This window comes from Symphalangus syndactylus, chromosome 8 (assembly GCF_028878055.3).
Source record: "Symphalangus syndactylus isolate Jambi chromosome 8, NHGRI_mSymSyn1-v2.1_pri, whole genome shotgun sequence".
Classification (NCBI taxonomy): Eukaryota; Metazoa; Chordata; class Mammalia; order Primates; family Hylobatidae; genus Symphalangus; species Symphalangus syndactylus.
In genome coordinates, this window is record NC_072430.2 from 76,754,157 (window position 1) to 76,775,047 (window position 20,891).

The following is a 20,891-nucleotide window of genomic DNA, read 5'->3' on the forward strand; positions in this document are numbered from 1 at the left end:
CCTTGAAGTGGTGAGAAGTGACAGCATTCTGGAAATATTTTAATGTAATAGTTGTGTGTATATTTCTTCTGGTAAACAGCAAAAATTAAATCTCTCTCTCCTGTATTCTAGTCACTTAGTCATGCCATAGAATAACAACTAATGCCAGTTTTCAATTTTTGGTCCAACTTTTTTTTTTTTTTTTTTTTGAGACGGAGTCTCGCTGTCGCCCAGGCTGGAGTGCAGTGGCGCAATTTCGGCTCACTGCAGGCTCTGCCCCCCGGGGTTCATGCCATTCTCCTGCCTCAGCCTCCCAAGTAGCTGGGACTACAGGCGCCCACCACCTCGCCCGGCTAATTTTTTGTATTTTTAGTAGAGACGGGGTTTCACCGTGTTAGCCAGGTTGGTCTTGATCTCCTGACCTCGTGATCCGCCCGCCTCGGCCTCCCAAAGTGCTGAGATTACAGGCGTGAGCCACCGCGCCCGGCCTGGTCCAACTTCTTACATGCATTTATAAATATAGGTATATATTCTTCCATCTGCCACTTTTATTAATAAATAACAGCATGTTACACACCTAAACCCTGCTTTTTACTGAATGGTACTCTAGGGAACGAAAAATTTTCCCTCTACACCTCTGAGTTCTTAACTGGGGCCCCTGTAGCAAAAGATTGATTAACAAGAAACAAAAAACAGAAGTTTATTAACATGTATTTCATATACGCATGGGAGATACCCAGGGACTGAGTAATTCTCCAACAGGTGGCTTAGAACTCCAGGCTTACTATAGCATCTTTAACAAAGAAGAATACATTTTAGAGAAGGATAATACATTTTAGACAAGACAAAGGAAGAGGACCTTGAGTCTCTAGGGACAGCAAATTGTGGGAAGGCAAATCTATGGGAAACTAATAATGATAAAGGCTAGTTTGCAAAGTTTGTTATGTAGAGTCCTCTGGTATCTTCTCCAGGCTGATAAGGATCTAAAGTCATCTCCAGTGATTAACTTTTGTTCTTTCTGATAGAGAGGGAAGGAGAGACACCTTTGTAAATTTATGTCTTCTTTTTAGGCAAATAGCGGGAGGGTAGAGAGCTTTTTTTTGGTTCTGTTTCTCAATTGCCTCAAAATATCCATATGGCATATTTTGGAGTGGAATATTCTGCTATTCTTCAATACCTTGGATTGATAGCGCTACTTCATTCTTTCTTTGCATACCATTTCATTGTGTGGTACCATTTCATTGTGTGGATTTATCATTATTTATATCCACATATAAATATATTTTATCTTATATTCTAGTGCATACATAATTTTACACATGTGCAAGAATATCTGCAGAAGTCTTATAACTGCAATTATTGTATTAAAATATTGTAATTTTGATATACACCATCAAATTGCCCTCCACTGAATTTATATTTACATCTATTTACTGTATATCTTTACACATTAAAAACATTTCACTTCTTTCCTATTCATAACATCTATTGAAATTGAGGCTATTCATTCATAGGGTACATTCTTTTAACAACCAAAGACATCTTAGGGAAAAAATGAGAAGGCTTATCACTCAATTGTGTATTGAAACCCAACAGTGTTTTAGTACTATTTGAATATAGTATTGTTAAATAAAAGTTATTTAACAATAATTTTTGTTATTGATGGTAAGGTAGACTTTATTCAAAGGAAGTGTCAACTGAAGAATAACATTGTTCATAAATTTAGAAAGGAAAATTTTACTTCTCAAAAAGAGTTGTAGCCCGCTAGGTGGCCCTTCTGGCAGGCTGGAAAGTATAGCCTCCAGCCAGAAGCCAGAAACAGACACTTCAGTCAGAAGAATAAGTAAGACAGGGAAGGGCCAGGCGTGGTGGCTTACGAGGGCAGGGTGTGGTGACTCACACCTGTAATCCCAGCACTTTGGGAGGCCAAGGTGGGTGGATCATTTGAGCCCAGGAGTTTTAATTTTTAGCAGAGATGAGTTCTTGCTTTATTGGCCAGGCTGGTCTCTAACTCCTGGCCCCAAGCGATCTTCTTGCCTTGGCCTCCCAAAGTGCTGGAATTACAGGTGTGAGCCACCATGCCAACAACAGGACTTCTGATAAACATTCTTAAATTTGCAATGCTACATTTATGTACAGTCGTCCTGGGGTACCCATGGGAGGATTTGTTCCAGGACCCCACTTGGATACCAAAATCTGCAGATGCTCAAGACCCTGATATAAAATGGTGTAGTATTTGTGTTACATAACCTACCTACCTACACACACACACACACACACACACACACAAAACCTAACACAACACCTAATGTAGGTGTAAGTTTACACATATCCTCTGTAGATGACTTAATACAATGTAAACAGGATGCAAATAGTTGTTATACAGTGTAGTTTTAAAATTTGTATTATTTTGTATTGTATTTTTTTTATTTATTCAAAATATTTTCAATTCATGGTTGGTTGAATCCTCAGACGCAGAACCCACAGATATGGGAGGGCCAGCTGTACTCCTCTCAGTTCAAGTCCCTGACTTCACACCTTCACCCACTTATTTTGTGGATTCTTCAAGTTGTCACTAGGGTAGGCACCAGCAGCAGGTACTGGTGAACACTTGGGGAGGTGGCAAGATGCAAGGGATGTTCCATGAATAGCTGGGATAAGATACACAAATAACTAATAAATAACTCATAAACTCATCATTAACTCATAAACTACTTCTTTCTTAAAGCTAGAGCTTCCTAACCAGCTGATTCAGTTGGAGAAAGTCTTTTTCAAACCTTCCCTGTTAAAAATGTGTTTCCCTGTGTTGCTAGTCCTGGCTGTGCATGTTGTGCCTCAGGTGGGTTGGGAGGGATAAAAGGCTGAGAGTCACTGTTCCAGGTAAAGTTCTTAGTCGCCTCCCCCCCGCCATGCTCAGTATGCTTCATTTTTTCCATGTTCTTTCTCTTCCAAGGGTCTCCCTCTAGTTACCCAGGAATAGAGAGAGCTAAGAGAAGACTGTCAGAAGGACCTGACTCAAGAGAGTCCCCTTCTCTAACTCTTTCAACCCAAGGCCGTCTGTGGGCTCTCCTACTATTTAGGGGCAACAGCAGCAATTTTTTGAACAGTCATCTTAAATTTGAGTGTAGCACTAAGTGCTATGAAATGATTTTTGAGAGCCTTTGCTTACTATGGTGAAATTTACATAGAGGAAAAAAAGCCATCAGTTGAAACCCATCCGGAAAGCATTTTAAAGAAGCCTCGGTTATCTGAGTCATCCCAGAAGTTGTTCTCAATTTTAAGGAGCCACATGAAATTGTTTTTTAACTTAATGCTAGTAGAGCAAGTGTATTTCAGAGGGACAATTATGGCAGACTTCTATTTTATGTGCTGTTTGGGATCCAATAAGCATCCCCGTTTGGCTGGGGTCTGGTGACCTGAGGGTGTGTGGTGGAGAGCCTTTGCCAAGACTGAGGATCCTCTGCTGAGGTTAGATGCTCAGGAACAGTCAGAGGTGTTTGAAAAAGGTCTGTTAAAATTGGACAAGGCTGTACTTCGATTTCACATTGCATATTAATTGTAACAAGACAAATTGCAACACTCTAGATCTGTTCAAAAAATTTTCCTCTCTCTTCACTTGCAAATGCAGGGCTAAACATTCTTTAGACATTAGCAGGCCTGGTCCAGTCCTCTGCCTAATGATGGGGTTTTTCAACTCTCTGAATAGCCCTGAGCCTCAGATCTGGCATCTTACTCATCCATCCGCGGAGGACAGAGTGGTCGGGGAGGTGGAAGTATTTGGACCTTTTTATTGCTTTGCTTAAGGGCAAAATTGTGGTCTGCAGTGACCTCCAGTCATAACTTTCTTATCTCATTTGGGATCTTGAGGGAGCAGTTTCCTCTTCATTCTTTCGTAGAGACATAAAAGCAAGAGGGTATGACTGCTAAACAAGGAGGCATTATGCCAGGAATTCACAGACTCCATGTGCTCTGCTCCCTAGTGGCGGCTGTGCAGGCCATGTTTCCAAAGGGTCACAGGGGTCTTGGTGTGCCCTGTCTGACTGATGATCAATCTCAGCTGTGAGTGAAAAACTGCAATGGCCCCTGGGATCTCAGGCTCCTTCAAAGGGGTTTTTTTCTGAGAGTCACCCTGAATACTGACAGAGTCAAGAGCCTCAGCCGAGAGAGAACTTGGGCAGCTGATTGCCTTGAGGAGGTGCTTGCATGTGTGTATGTATGTATCTCTGTAGGCGTGTTTATGTGGGTATGTATATGGGTATCTGTGTGTGTGTATGTGCTTGCATGTATGTGTGAGTGTGTGTGTGTGTGTGTGTGTGTGGTGGGAGTGGGTGTGTGACTAGGAAACTCACAGGGAGAGGAGTTAGGAGAGCAGATCTTTAGGGAGAGGGGCCACAGTGATGCACCAAAGTTTTCGGATGAAATGACCAAACAATGTTGGTGCTGTAGTCATAAAAAAAGAAGTGAGAAGAAACTGAGTTTAAGGAGATTTTACAGTAATGCCTTCGTGAAGTCTTTTTAGAAATTTCATCCATAAGTGAAGTCTCTCTCTCCCGGATTCCCATTCTCTTCTTTCCTATTTCCATTGTGCTACTTAACCACATTTCACCTTGATACTTGCTGTAGATGTACGTATCTCTGTATCTCTCTTACCCATTTTTAACTTTCTGTGTGCAGGGACCGTGATCTTTATATCACCCAAGTACTTTATTCGCCTGTCATATGGATGATACTCAGTAATGAACTATAGAAATGATCCCTGAGCCTGGAGCAGTGACTCACGCCTGTAATCCCAGCACTTTGGGAGGCCGAGGCAGGTGGATCATGAGGTCTGGAGATCGAGACCATCTTGGCTAACACGTTGAAACCCCGTCTCTACTAAAAATACAACAAATTATCCAGGCATGGTGGCAGGCGCCTGTAGTCCCAGCTACTCAGGAGGCTGAGGCAGGAGAATGGCTTGAACTCAGGAAGCAGAGCTTGCAGTGAGCCGAGATCGTGCCACTGCACTCCAGCCTGGGCGACAGAGCAAAACTCTTAAAAAAAAAAAAAAAAAAGATCCCTGAAAGTATAGTCTTCATACTCAGTAAATACTTGCAGATTGAATGCGTTTTCAAAACCTTTCTGAATTTTGTTGACATTGTTGGAAAAACTTGTAATTAGGAAAGAGTAAACATTTCAGTATTCTAAGTGGTTAATAATCATATAATTAAAATAATAACATAAGTGGTAAACATCTTGAGTTTCAAAGACTTTTGCTATATCCATGTCATCACTGACATTATAAATACACGATTTTAGCATATAAATAGTCACCTAACTTCTGTGTCTAAATGTGTGTAAAATGAGATTCTTTTTTTTTTTTTTGTGACGGAGTTTTGCTCTTGTTGCCCAGGCTGGAGTACAATGGTGCAACCTCAGCTCACCACAACCTCCACCTCCCGGGTTCAAGCGTTTCTCCTGCCTCAGCCTCCCGAGTAGCTGGGATTACAGGCATGCACCACCACACCCAGCTTATTTTGTATTTTTAGTAGATGGGGTTTTGCCATGTTGGTCAGGCTGGTCTTGAACTCTTGACCTCAGGTGATCTGCCCGCCTTGGCTTCCCAAAGTGCCGGGATTATAGGCATGAGCCACCGTGCCCAGCCAAAATGGAATTCTTAATACCTGTTTTATCTAACAGGGCTGTGATGATAAAAATCTTCAGTAAGTGTCAAGGCCCTTTGAAAAGCCAATAGTGTTATAAAAAGATTGAGATTGTAGAGTACATAGTATTTAAGATCTTAACTGTTGTTATAGAGAAAAAACACAGTGCACACCTATCCATAAAACCTCTAAAAGGCATGGAAGAATTTTAGTATATGTTTTTAAGCACTTTATTTATTGCTTTCATGAGATAACTTTTTAAAAAAGGTCTTGGTGGCTAATAATTATGATGATGATGGTGGTACTAGAAATAGCTTCTGTAGCTTTTTATAATTGATAAAGCTCACATGCATTATCTCAGATTTGACAGTTCTTCACTGGAGGAGATGAGTAGCTCTTTACAATGCTAAATTACTGTTAAAAAGAGTCAAACTGAACCTCAAAGTCGTTTTAATGCATATATATTAAGTGAACATTACACTCAATGTTTTTAAATACATTTACTGATTTTCCAAAGACATTTGAAAATTTAAAAAACATATTGAGGTAGTTGAGCGTTATATACATTCCTGTAAGATGACAGTGTTACCATAATCTGCTAATGTGGTCCATTTCTTGGCCAAGCTTTTTGTTTATAATTATGGGAAGGCACTGGGCAGAGAGCAGTTCTGCCTCCCTCCCCGTTTCTCTTCACTTCTTTCTCCTGCACCCCTCAGGTCTGACTGTTGGGTGTTGGAATCTGCTGTCCCAAGAGGTCCCCAGGAGCTGTGGCAGAAGTTGCCACTAAGGGGTCTACTTAGCTGATTGATGAAGGGGGTGGGCACTCTCCACGGTAAAGGGTTTGCAAATATTGACTGTCAGATAGCCAAGCAATGGAAGTCATCAAGGGGACAATGTTTCTTACTGATTTACGGTTATTGTGTGTTCTTTCCCACAAATGTCTTTTTTGTGTTCTTATTTTGTGCTCCAGTTAACTCAGAAACTGGCTAATTAGTCCCTAGATAATCCAGAGTTGACTGAATTAAAATTTAAGAGCACAGTAGATTTCCACATTGCATAATGCATGTGGGCAGCACCCAGAATCCAGAACCTTTGCTATCCCCTGGATGCCTGACTTTGATAGTTTCCATATTCAACTACCTTGTGTAGTAAAACAAGGTCCGGCCCTGAACATTGTTGGTGCTCGTATTACAGCCCTTATTATACTATATTCTAATTTTGGTTGATTCCATTTGCCACTAGAGCTCCTCGTGGATACTGTTGGCATTTTGCTCATCTTTATATTTCCAGATTAAGGTGCCTAATGTACAGTAGTAAAGCAGTATAGTTTACTGAGTGAATAAATAAAGTGAATGAGCATTCATGAAAGGATGTGTTCGGTGAATGGAGAGCCATTTAAAATTTCATAGATTTCATAAATTTCTCTGGTGTCTATGTCTCCTGAAAGAAAAAAAGAATGGTTTTAACACTTATTTATAGGCCAGGTGGTAATTAAGAATTGACTCAGAGCTTTGGGAGGCCAAGGTGGGAAGACTGCTTGAGGCCAGAAGTTCGAGACCAGCCCGGGAAATATAGAGAGACCTTATCTCTACAAAAATTTTTCAAAATTAGCTGGATGTGGTGGCATGTACCTGTAGTCCCAGCTTCGTGAGAGTCTGATGCAGGAGGATTGCTTGAGGTTAGGAGTTTGAGGCTTTGGTTCACTATAATCATGCCTGTGTATGGCCACTGTCCTCTAGCTCAGACAACATAGCAAGACCCCCATCTCTAAAAAAATAAAATAAACTTAACTTTAAAACTCTATTCCTGGCTGGGCGCAGTGGCCCACATCTGTAATCCTAGCACTTTGGGAGGCCAAGGCGGGTGGATCACCTGAGGTCAGGAGTTCAAGACCAGCCTGGCCAACGTGGTGAAACCCCATGTCTACTAAAAATACAAAAAAAAATTAGCTAGGTGTGGTAGCGGGCACCTGTAATCCCAGCTACTTGGGAGGCTGAGGCAGGACAATTGCTTGAACCTGGGAGGTAGAGGTTGCAGTGAGCCAAGATTATGCCTTTGCACTGAAGTGTGGGGGGCAGAGTGAGACTCTGTCTCAAAAAATTAAAAAAAAATTTTTAAAAACCCTATTCCTTTTAAGATTATCAATACATTCTAATAAAATGGTCCTTTTTGATACTGCTAATAGGCATTATTACCATTATGATTTATATAGAACTTAAAATGATTTTATGTCATCAGAAATATTTTTAGTTTTAGCCTTTTGCTAACTTAGGTGGGTTGTTTTCTGTCTAACTTGCTGTCAGAAAGTTTTCGATGACTGTTAAATTCATCTTGGAAGAGCTGAGGAACCATGAGAAGAAGAAAAAAACAAAACAGGAATACATAGTGATTTGAGGGTTAATAAGAAATAAGACCCAACTAGTTTTTATTGGATGAATGAATAGGTAAATGAAGGTGACTGTTTTATGCTGCTAAAACAAAGTGCTTTATTTATTTATTTATTTATTGAGACAGGGCTTCACTCTGTCACCCAGGTTGGAGTGCAGTGGTGTGATCATGGCTCATTGCAGCCTCAACCTCCTGGGCTCAAGCCATCCTCCTCTCTCAACCTCCTGAGTAGCTGAGACCACAGGCATGCACCAAAATGCTTGGCTCCTTTTTAAATTTTTTGTAGAAATGTAGTTTTGCCATATTGCCCAGGGTGGTCTTGAACTCCTGGGCTCAAGCAATCCTCCCACCTTGGCCTCCCAAAATGCTGGAATTACAGGTGTGAGCCACCACCATGCTTTGCCTAACAAAGTACTTTAGACTAGGTAGCTTATAACAACTGGAATTTATTTCTCATAGTTCTAGAGGCTAGGAAGTCCAAGACCAAGATGCTGGTAGATTTGGTGTCTGGTGAGGGCTGCTCTCTAACTCATAGACAGCACCCTTTTCTGTGTCTTCACATGACAGAATGGAGAGCTAGTCTCTGGGGTCTCTTTTATAATAGCACTAATCTCATTCATGAGGGCTCTGCCCTTACGGTCTAATCACCTCCCGAAGGCTCCACCTCCTAATACCATCATTTTAAGGGTTAGAATTTTAACATATAAATTTCGGGGACTTAGGACACAACATTTAGACCATAGCGGGAGGTCTCTCCAAGAAAAAATTTACATGCATGAAACATGAAATAATAAATAACAGGGTTAGATGCCAAAAAGAAATGTTATTAATTTGATTTCAGAGAAGAGAAAACGTTGTAAGGAAAAGCTCCAAGAAGGGAGTGAAATCTAAGCTGAGGCCGTAAGGAAATTAGTCAGTGTGAGAAAATAACTTTGAGTTAGTTTTCTGTTGCTGTGTAACAAATTATGATAAACTTAGCTGCTTAAAAAAGCATACATGTATTATCTGTCTGTTTTCATGTGGCAGGAGTCTAGGCACAGCTTGTCTGGATCCTCTGTTCAGAGTCTTAAAGGCTGAAATCAAGGTGCTCCTGGCCAAGCATGGTGGCTCACATGTAATTGCAGCACTTTGGGAGACCGAGGCAGGAGGATTGGTTGAGCCTAGGAGTTCAAGACCACCCTGGGCAATAAGGCGAGACCCTGTCTCTACAAAAAAAAAAAAAAAAAAAAAAAAAAATTAGAAGAGCATGGCGATGCACACCTGTAGTCCCAGCTACTTGGGATGCTGAGGTGGAAGGATCACTTAAACCCAGGGGTTTGAGGCTTCAGTGAGCCATAATCATGCCACTGCAATCCTGGGTGACAGAGACCCTGTCTAACAAAGAAAATAAATAAATAAATAAATAAATAAATAAATAAACAAACAAATAAATAAATAAGAGGTGCTTCTTTCTGGAGCTCAGTTGACCTCTTCGAAGCTCACATCATTTTTGGCAGAATTCAGTTCTTGCAGTGGTAAGCCTGAGGTCCTTGTTTTCTTGCTGGCTGTCAGTCAGTAACTGCCCACATTTCTTGCCACATGGCCCTCTCAGAGGCCCTAAGGCAACCAGGGCAGCTATTTTCTTCAGTGCCAGCAAAAGAACCTCTCACTCCTTCCATCCTCGTTTGAAGGTCTCACTTGATTAGGTCAGGCCCAACCAGGAAAACCTCACTTTTGATTAACAAAGTCAACTAATTCTGGGCCATAATTACATCTGCAAAATCTCTTCACCTTTGCCATACAGCATAACATAATCATGGGAGTGATCTCTCTTCACTTTGCCATATTCTATTGGCTAAAAGCAAATTGGAGCTCTCACCCAGCCTCAAAAGGATTATACAAGGCATGGGTCATAGGGGGCCACTTTATAATCCTGTGTTCTACAGTGTCTTTGTTTACAAATGATTCTTTTTAAAATTTTTATTTTACTGTGTTAAGAACACTTACTATGAGATCTACCCTCTGAACCAGTTTTTAAGTGTATGATATATTTTTGTTGGGTATAAGTACAGTGTTGTACAGCAGATCTCTAGAGCTTATTCATCTTTCTTGACTGAAATTCTAGGTCAGCTGGTAATAACTCCTCATTTCCCTTTCCCTCCAGTCCCTGGTAGCCACCATTCCACTCTTTTATTCTATGAATTTGACTATTTTAGAAACCTCATATAAGTGGAAACATGCGGTATTTGTCTAAGACTGGTTTATTTCACTTAGCAGAATGTCTTCAAGGTTCATGCATGTTGTCACAGATTGCAGAATGTCCTTCATTTTCAGGGGTAAATAGTACTCCATTGTATGTATATATGTATTATTTTCTTTATCCATTTATCTGTTGATAGGCATTTAGGTTGCTTCCCATATCTTGGCTACTGTGAATAATGCTGAAATGAACATGGAAGTGTGAATATCTCTTCAAGATCCTGATTTCAATTCTTTCAGATAAATACCCAGAAGTAGGACTGCTGGATGAATGGTAGTTCTATTTTTAATTTTTTGAGGAAGCTCTAAACTGTTTTTCATAGCAGCCACACCATTTTAGATACTGACCAACAGTGTGCAAAGGTTCCAGTTTCCTCACATCCTCACCAACATTTTTTTTTGATAATAGCCATCTTGACAGATGTAAGGTAATATCTCATTATGGCTTTGATTTGCATTTCCCTGATGATTAGTGACAATGAGCACCTTTTCATATCTGTTGGCCATTTGTATGTCTTCTTTGGAGAAATGTCTATTCAAGTCCTTAGCCTACTTTTTAATTAGGATATTAATTTTTTAAAATACGAAATTGTAGGGGTTGTAAATGATTCTTTTGTTGTTGCTTGAACATGTTTTAAAAGTGAAAGTTTTTAAAAAGTCATTTTTTAAAAAAGGCCCTGGATATTAGATGCCAGGCTAAAGAAAATCAGTTCTCTGTACTTGGAGCTTTTGCTTGGGGACCAGCTGTTCATCGTTATGAAGGGAGAAGAAAGGAGCCTAGAGCGAGCTGTAATTAGAGAAACCACATCATCATTTTGATATACTGCAAGAACTTCCTAACTTCCTCTTGGCTGTTGATCTTGACTGTCTCCCATCTGCCTCTAGTCACGGTCAAGGTGATCTTTCCAAAATGCATATCCAAGCATGCCACTACCCTGCTTAAAATGCTTCTGCTGATTATTAGACAGAACCCTCCTAGGATAGGACTGCCATGCTGTTCAGATTCATGTCTCAACATGTGCTTTGTGCTTCACATGCCCTTTATCCACACTCAATGAGAGAGTGGCATGAGGATTAATGGAGGGATGAATTTGAGAGACATTTGCAGGTAAAATCACTGGGATGTGGTGAGGGAGAGTGTCTTGGTCTGTTTTGTGCTGCTATCACAGAATACTGGAGACTGGGTAATTCAAAAAGAACAGAAATTTATTTCTCACAGTTCTGGAGGCTGGGAAGTCCAGTATCAAGGTGCCAGCATCTATCTGGTCAGAGTCTTCTTGCTGTGTCCTCACATGGTGGAAGGTAGAAAGGGGTGAGCCCACTCCTGCAAGCCTTTTTTATAGCAGCATTAATCCACTCATTAATCCACAAATACTGCATGAAGGCAGAGCCCTCATGACCTAAGCACTTTTCCTTAAACTCCACCTCCCAACATTGTTGCACTGGTGATTAAATTTCTGACCCATGAATTTTGAGGGACCAAATAGCAGAGGGAGTAGGCTCACCTCTATGCTATTTAGACCATAGCAGAGGGTGAGTCTACTCCATGCATGGAAATAAGGAGGGCAGGTGAAGTAGAAGATGTGGGAGAGAAGATAAGTTCAGTTTGAGGTCGCTGTAGAAGATTACACACAAGGACTTTGTGTATGGTTGGCGCTGTTTCGCGCACTGTAGGATCTATAAAGGAGATCCCAGACATGACCTCTAGAGAGGTGAGAATATACATTGCATTACGAAATTAGAGATTCACAAAAGAATTATCACTGGTGGTAGATTCCAGAGATCGAATAGTAAAGGTGTCTGTTAATAGCCAAATGAAATTTTCCCCAGTCCATGAAGTACCCAATAAAATTAATGACAGATAGAAGGTTGCTTTTCATTGTTTCTGAGGCTTAAATATTAAACAAGAATGACATCGTTAGGGCCTAATTTAGGGGCACACAAAAATATCAGGAGAAGGCTGGGCGCGGTGGCTCATGCTTGTAATCCCAGCACTTTGGGAGGCCGAGGCGGGCGGATCACAAGGTCAGGAGATCGAGACCACGGTGAAACCCCGTCTCTGCTAAAAATACAAAAAATTAGCCGGGCGTGGTGGCGGGCGCCTGTAGTCCCAGCTACTCGGAGAGGCTGAGGCAGGAGAATGGCATGAACCCGGGAGGCGGAGCTTGCAGTGAGCCGAGATCGCGCCACTGCACTCCAGCCTGGGTGACAGAGCGAGACTCCATCTCAAAAAAAAAAATATATATATATATATATATATATATCAGGAGAAGAGATTTCACTCTTCTCCCAGTTATCTCAAATTAATTTTGTCTTTCCAAGTGTCTTTTGTCATTTAACAATCTGGTTCTGAAGCTTGAAGTTCTTCTGTGCTTGTTTTGGACTGTACAGAAGTACATACATTTTTCTTCTACTGTTTTCTAGTGAGTGTCGGGCTAAAAATCTTTTAGCTGCCCTAGTCTACACTCCTAATGTGGGAGATGCTCTGGTGAGAATAAACAAAAAGAGATGCTCTTTGTTTCTTTGTGGAAGATGGATTCTAATCTCTCTTTGTGTCTTTTCCTATGTAGCTAAGTAGAATCTGCCATATCAATGTCCAGTCAGTTTCTAGCTCATCTAGTCCTTATGATTCCTTCCACGGTCACTTGCATGCTGCCATTGCTTTGGGCCTGTGGCTGCTGCCAGTGCTTCTATGGCTGCAACCTGACTCCCTACTGGCACCAGCACCAGCTCTGCCTCCCGGGAAGTGTGCTTTACTGTCTGGGATCCCCCATTAGGGGCGCCTCTGCCAGCTGCTGCCGTCCTTGCTGTCCCCCAGACACACAAAGACTGAAAGTTGTCTGCACCATTGTCTATACCACCTTATTAACTGCTGAAGTCCTAGTCTCTGTTCCAAAGCCCCTTAACTTTGAGGACATGGTTTCTGGTAAGGAGTTTAGAAAGTCCTTCCGAAGGGGTAATAGGAGGAAGAGGCACTGATACTGATGTGTTGTATTTCCCCAAGTCAAGCCTGCACATCTCTCAGTGCTTTGAGGCATGTTGTCATCTCAGAGACTGGGCACACACACATCAGGATTTGCCTTCCTCTTCCCCAGGAAGCAGAATCCAAACCCTTCTAGTAGGGGTTTGTTGGGAGGCGAGGGAGGTTGTGGGCATATTCTTTGAATCTAGTTTTCTTGCGCCTAAAAGCGTGATGGGGTGAAAATTGAGCAAGATGAAGAGCTTTTAAATTAAGCTCAGGAAAGCCTGTATCTTAGGTCTTTCACTTAGTGACAGGTCATCTACTCATGTCCTCTGAAAATGTTCATCTCTCATGATGGGATCTGTCTTCTGACAATGTCCCAAGTCCCTTGAACTCTGGCCTAGCTAGTCTTGACTTCTGTATTATTCTGGGTAATGCTGGGTGATGCTATGATAACATACCTACCACTTTTTACAGAATCTTTTGTGGGTTGTACGTTCTTCTCCATCTTGTGGCTATGGCATGTAAAACACATGCCTCCTGTCTTAGTTTCCTAGGGCTGCTGGAACAAGATACCACAAACTGAACGGTTTAAAACAACAAATCCTTTTTTCTCTCAGGGTTCTGAAGGCTGGAAGTCCAGAATCAAGGTGTAGGAGGCCCATGTCTTCTCTGAAGGTGCTAGGGAACAATCCTTTTTGTCCCTTTCTAGCTTTTGCAGGTTGCCAGCAATCTTCTGCATTCCTTGCTGGTAGATGCATCACTCCAGTCTCTGTCACCACCTCCACGTGTCTGTTTTCCCGGTGTCTCTCTGTCCAAATTCCCCTCTTTTTCTAAGGGTGCTAGTTATTAGATTAGGACCAACTATAGTCCAATGTGACCTCATCTTAATTTGATTACATTTACAAGACCCTATTTCCAAAGAAGATTACATGCGCAGGTCCTAAGTATCAGGTCCCTGATGTATCTTTTGAGGAGACACAGTTCAACCCATAACACCCTTCAAAGTTGTTCCTGAAGAAGAGAGGCCCCCGGCTCTTACCAGTCTCACCTCAGAAGAGATATATGCTAGTTTTGTTCGCAGTCCAGCCCCAACATAACTACAAGGGAGGCTAGTACATTTATGGGAGCACATGGCTATTTGGTGAACATTACTTGTCTGTCACATCCTCGTCCAATTCGTTTCCTCTGATCCCAGAATGCTCTGGGGCACACATGATAGTTTCTATATAATGTGAAATATCTATCAAGAATAGCAGTGGTTTCCTGCAAAGCACATGGAAGGAACAGACTTGGAAAATTGCTCAAAGAAAAGAAAAAAATAGTTTATATAGTTTGTAAAACTGTCTTATTTTTGTTTGGTTCTTTGATTTATCTTAATCCAGAGGTTATGAAATGGCAGTCAGCAGGTTGGATCTATTCCAGAGATTTTGTGTGTATGTGTGTGTGTGGCCCAGACAGTGTTCAAGAAATATGAACAGACTGGGCATGGTGGCTCACGCCTGTAATCCTGGCACTTTGGGAGGCTGAGGCGGGAGGATTGCTTGAGCCCAGGAGTTTGAGACCAGCGTGGGCAATATGATGAAACTCCGCCAGTAAAAAAGCCCCAGCTACTTGGGGGTCTGAAGTGGCAGGATCACTTAAGCCCTGGAGGTCAAGGCTGCAGTGAGCCAAGATTGCGTCACTGCACTCAGCCTGGGCGACAAAGTAAGCCTATAATCCCAGCACTTTGGGAGGCTGAGGTGGGTGGATCGCCTGAGGTCAGGAGTTCAAGACCAGCCTGGCCAACACAGTGAAACCTCATCTCTACTAAAAATACAAAAAATTAGTTGGGTGTAGTAGCAGGTGGCTATATTCACTTGAACCCAGGAGGCGGAGGTTGCAGTGAGCCAAGATTGTGCCATTGCACTCCAGCCTGGGCAACAAAAGTGAAACTCCATCTCAAAAAAAGAAAAAAAAAAGCGAACAAATCTCTACACACCTAGATTTACCTTGAACAATGGGAAGATTTGACAACATCTGGTCTCACATTTACACAGAAAACTAAGAAGAAGGAAAACAGCCAAATAAGAGCTGCTCCCTGCGGATAGTCCTGTTTGCAGTTCACCCTGATGCCCACCATTCCCTGGAGAATCACCAACACTGAGGCTGTCACTTCTCATTTGTCTTTGTGATTTCACTGTTGTTTTCTTAGAGTAGAGATTTTTTTCCCTTATGTCTTGCTCTTTCTACTCACTTCCTTTACCTCATTGGCCCTTGCAGGCATTTGTGTTTGTGACTTCATTTTTTAGTAGAATCTGCATTTTCATGTATCTTGTGCTTCTAAGGGATTAAGCATTATACCAGAGTATCACCTTGAACTTAGCACTCTGATGTTGACTCCTGCTGTGGCATCTGCAATAGTAATGATTTAAGGCGAATAGTTGGTAAAGCTCCAGAAATGTCTATATCGGCCCAGAAATATCTATACGGGGGTGGATAAATATTTGCAATGAAATATTCACAAGTGGGATATTTGGGTAAATTTGAATATAATTAAAATGAGCCCTGTTGATTCACTTTGAGGTAAATCTTTACTGATATAGCTTTTGTGACTTTTCTGCCTATACAGACCATTGGAGCGATCCAGTGAAGATGTGGATATAATCTTCACTCGACTGAAAGAAGTGAAAGCTTTTGAGAAATTTCACCCAAATCTCCTTCATCAGATTTGCTTATGTGGTTATTATGAGAATCTGGAAAAGGGAATAACATGTAAGAAATGCAACTCTAGTAGTATATTTCCATGTATGGTTTATGCTCATTTGTGGTTACTTTATGGAGATAAATAGCAAATGGAGTATTTATGTGCTAAATATTTGAGCTTCAACCAAAGGTATTAAGGTGACACTTCCCTCTAGTCTGTTTATTCAGTTGCATGTAGGTGTTTCCCTAACTCCTTTGTTCACAGAACGTAAATGGTTCTTCCAGGGCAACCAACTTTCTAGATGGAGCTGGAGGGATGTAATGATTCACACATTTAGCTATATCTTTAGAAATTCAAATAATTGTCTTCTCTAATCCAAGAAATATGTGGCCAATAGGATATTAAGATAAAAGTTCTCTTAACTAGTGCTGATAGTAATGTTTTGAATTAATGCCAGTAATGTCATTTATTCCAGGTGTGAATAAGGGGCAGGGAGATAGAGTAACAGTTGGATTTTTTTAAAAGTATTTTTTCATTAAAGAAGTAATAGTTCTTCTGTTGGAACACTTTATGCTGCACTCACAGAAAACTCCCTCTCAACTGATTTGAATATTCAACGACTTATACAAGGAGAAAAGAAAATCAATTACTCATATGGAAGAAGTCCTGAGGTAGAATGACTTCAGGGTTGGTTAGTGAAGTGACTCAGTGAAATTATTAAGGCTTCAGGTCCTTCCTGTATTTTTTGTTTTTGTATGTATTCTGAGGTGTTGGGTTTTGTCCTCAGACTTGTCCCAAATTGTTCTGACAGCTACAGCTGTTGGATGCATTATGTACTGATACAAAAACATCCTGCTGAAGGACTATTTCTTTTTGGGTCTCTGTTTCAGAAGTCCCCCAGCAGACTTCCTATATTAACTCATTGGCCAGAAATGCATCACATGCCTAAGTCTAAACCAATCACTTGCAAAAATAATGGGATCACCAGGACTGATTTAGACCAATCACGATTGCCCTAGTGGAGCTAACACCTAGCCCTGTGGCTGAGGGTGGAAACTTGTCTAAAACCTGGGTTCAGTTAGACAAGAGGGCATGAGTGTTTCTGGGTGGGAAAGCAACAGGGTGAATCACAACATTATTGTAGAAAATTTAGAAAGTCAACAAAATAAAAATCACCTACAATTTCTACCATTAACATTTTGTGGGCCAGGCACAGTTGCTCACACTTGTAATCCCAGCACTTTGGGAGGCCGAGGTGGGCGGATCAATAGGTCAGGAGATCGAGACCATCCTGGTTAACACGGTGAAACCCTGTCTCTACTAAAAATACAAACAATTAGCCGGGCATGGTGGCGCGCAACTGTAGTCCCAGCTACTCAGGAGGCTGAGGCAGGAGAATTGCTTGAACCCAGGAGGCAGAGGTTGCAGTAAGCTGAGATTGTGCCATTGCACTCTGCGCTCCTCTAGGCTGGAGTGCAGTGGTGCAATCATGGCTCACTACAACCTTGAACTCCTAGGCTCAAGCCATCTGCCCACCTCAGCCTCCTGAGTAGCTAGGACTACAGGCATATACCACCGTGCCCAGCTACTTTCTTTAATTTTGGTAAAGACCAGGTCAGCTATGTTGCCTAGGCTGGTCTTGAACTCCTGGTCTCAAGCAATCCTCTTGCCGTGGCTTCCCAAAGTGTTGGGATTATAGGCGTGAGCCACCGCACCCAGCTCATAGTTACATTTCTGTTAAGAAAAACATCATCCATGCATATCATTTTCAAACAGTTTTTTTAACATATCAGAAACTATTCTTTTGGCAATAAGACTATTTTATGTTTCTAAAAGCCATTTTCAAAATGAATCTCCTAACATGTGTAACATGAATTTGATTGACAAATAATAATGTCTTTCGGGGCCAAGAATTTCATGAAAGACAAAACCTTAACTCTAAAATGAATCACTTATAAAGATTTGGCGCAGCAGAGTTACTGGGGAGACCAGCTATAAACTCATCAACCCCATCTTAAGCTTGTCATTGCACTTGGTAGGATGTCATTATTGTTCTTTGCCTTTTCACAGCATGTCCTAGTCAGGAAGGTCAGAGCAGCTTGTCATCATTAATTATGCTTCCCAGAAGCTTGTTCTTCTCCAGTTAGCACTAGCCTTGCCAGGACTCAGTTGTCCCACGAGCTGTCATGTGATTTTTCATTGAGTTACTTGACCTCTGACTTTAACTGTGAAGAGGATTTTAAAATATCAAATCACTCCATCTAGTTGTTTAGTTAGGATATTTAAAAGGACAGTTGGTTTGCACAAGATTTTTGAACCAGTGTTTTGGAATTACTTTCCCAAACCTGGTCTTAATATGATGTGGGAACCATGGTTCTGTCTAAATACCTAAATATTTTCTGTCTGAGAGAACAAACTTAGAGCAAGATCAGGTTCAAAAATTTCTGATGAGGATCATTTCTAAATGCTTAAAAGCAGTGAATTTATAAAAAGAATAAGAAAATGGACAATGATAATATAGTAGTTAAAATTTTTAAACAAAGCAGATTTTGTTTTTTTAAATCAATCATTGGTCACCTTAAAAGGAGAGGTGCTAGTCTAGAAAACACATTGCTTTTAACATAGTCTTGGGAAATATCAGCCAATTCTTCTTAAATTCAAAGGATCTTATAACATTTAAAGCCATCATCTTTATTACAGCTCTGTAAGTATGATAGAGTTCTCTTTAACAAGGTTCCACTTCACAGAATATTGAATAAATAGGATATAGCTTTGTTGACAGATGAGGTAAAGAAAAACATGTCATCTTCCTTTGGGCAACAGATAGGGGAAGGGTGGTAAGCTCAGTTAGGTCCAAGACATGCTCGGACCAGTGAAAAACTAGCGGATCATATAGTAAAACCAAGTTGTATCTGTTATATTTATATCACTGTTTTTTTTTTTTTTTTTTCCAGTATTTCGCCAGGGTGATATTGGAACAAACTGGTATGCTGTCTTGGCAGGGTCTTTGGATGTTAAAGTATCTGAGACCAGCAGTCACCAGGTAATATGCTCTATTTTTTTTGAAAGTTGGATTTATTTTTTTTTAAGACATATTGTTCCTATGTCTTTTATGCATTAAAATTACATTTTCAAGTCCGTTTCCTCTTTCCCACAGTAAGGAGTTCAGCAGTGTTTGTTGGATTCCTTTATTAAGTTACTCAACAAACACCTATTGAATGTCTTCCCTGATTTGAGTATGGTGCCAGGTGTCAAAACATGTAATGCAAGAACACATTGGAGCTGCTTTCTAGGAGCTTGTAGTCTGTTTGGAAATGCAAGCAATTTCAGTGTGACACAAATTGCTGTATAGGGTGAAATGTGAGTCAAGGGGAAGGAGAAGAAGTCTTCTTATGTTTCCTCTTGGATCCTTTCTCCATCTTTGTATCTTGAATTTTCTTTGTCCTAGAAGTGATCCCCTCATCGGCCTTGTAGGAGCTCTTGTGATGCAGGGGGTATGTGGCTGATGTAGTCCCCCTAAAATCTCTATTTCTCTGCCTTGTCTTTTCAAGTGTGGAAGGCTAATAATATTATTTTCCTTCTAAAGTACAGCACTGGCTGTATTTTCATTAGTCACCTCTGAGGAGTTTGGCATCCTAGTAGATGAAACTCATTCTTTTTTCTGTTCACAAGATTTATGAATATTAAAAAACAAAAACAAAATTAAAAAAGAAAGAAAGAATATTTAAAAAGGAAAAAATATATGAATATTTAAAGTCGAACCCAGGGCCTTCTTTCACATCTGCAGTGACTCTTGCTCTATCATTAAGACATGTGACCAAAATGTACACAACCTCACTGTTTAGAGCCAAGAATCTTGAATCTGAAAAGTATGACTCATAAAAGGCCACCATCAGGTGTCACTATGAAAATGTTCCAAGTCTTATTTCCAAATATTCAGGATTCACAAAAAACTGAAGGAAGAGAATTAGTTAATTGTAAAATCTGAAAGAATTGTCCAAAAAAATTAAAGAATTAGTTAAAGGGACAAATAACCTTCTGCCAAGTGTCATATTTAAGGCAGCGTTTTGGAGGCTTTTTCATAGGTAGCACACTTCAAATGTGAGAAACATTTATGACACACCAAATTTGAGGTTTAAATTTTTTAGGAACTTGTATGCATATTGAAGTTGTGGGCAGTCACCATCTTAAAAATGGAGTGGTATCCCAAAAGATTGCTGGTATGGTGGGCATTTGGAATTTGCAATGTAGTTTCCTGGGTGATATCCATTGTAATGGAGGGTTAAATTCTCAGGCCAGTGTCCAAATCCTGTGTAATCCCTAGTATACTCTTTCTGTGCATCAGTGCATGAAAATTCCATTAGACATAGCCTGGAACCTGTGCTTCCCAACTTTGATGGTACTTTTCCTCTTGCTGTCTCTCACAGGGCTGGCTTTCTCTTGGATTTCAGAGAGAGTCAAGGTGAGAGGTGGGTTTTGATTCTTGTAAGCTGCCTCAGTTTCGAATGGGAAGGAGAACAGCTAGCATTTCTTGGATATTTGCCATATCCAATGTAACCAAGATATTTATCCATATATAATTTATCCAATCCTTCTTGGATATTTACTTGGCAGTGTTCCAAACACTTAACAGGTATTTATTTACTTCTTTAATTCTCAAGTCAACCATGAGGTAGGTCGTATTACTGTTCTCATTTTACAGATGAGAAAACGAAGTCCCCGAGTGGTTAAATAACTTACCTCAAGTTTTGTATCTAGAAATTAGAGAAACCAAGATTAAAACGCAAGCAGTCAGGCTCCTGAACAGATGCTCTTTGCCACTGCTCTCCACCATTTGACTCTTAAGAAACATGAGGCAACATGCAACTTCCCTGTCTCCCTGCCTTTTGTCATCCTTTCAGATTACCCCATGTCCTTCCTTTCTGCGTATCTCCTACCTGTGGATGCTGTCCTAGTAGGGACTCTCTGGGCCTTTTTGCTCAGAGCTGCTCCTGGT

The 20,891-nt window shown here is 40.8% G+C and overlaps 1 protein-coding gene across 13 annotated transcripts in view; it reads left to right on the forward strand.

Moving 5' to 3' along the window:
- RAPGEF4 (Rap guanine nucleotide exchange factor 4) overlaps positions 1-20,891 on the forward strand; it is a 331,009-nt gene that overhangs the window by 49,149 nt on the left and 260,969 nt on the right. For all 13 annotated transcript variants that reach the window (XM_055289744.2, XM_055289750.2, XM_055289749.2 and 10 more), the window contains exons 2-3: positions 15,821-15,963; positions 18,850-18,938. In XM_055289744.2, coding sequence (XP_055145719.1) covers positions 15,821-15,963; positions 18,850-18,938 — 232 coding nt within the window. The remainder of the gene's footprint in view (positions 1-15,820; positions 15,964-18,849; positions 18,939-20,891) is intronic.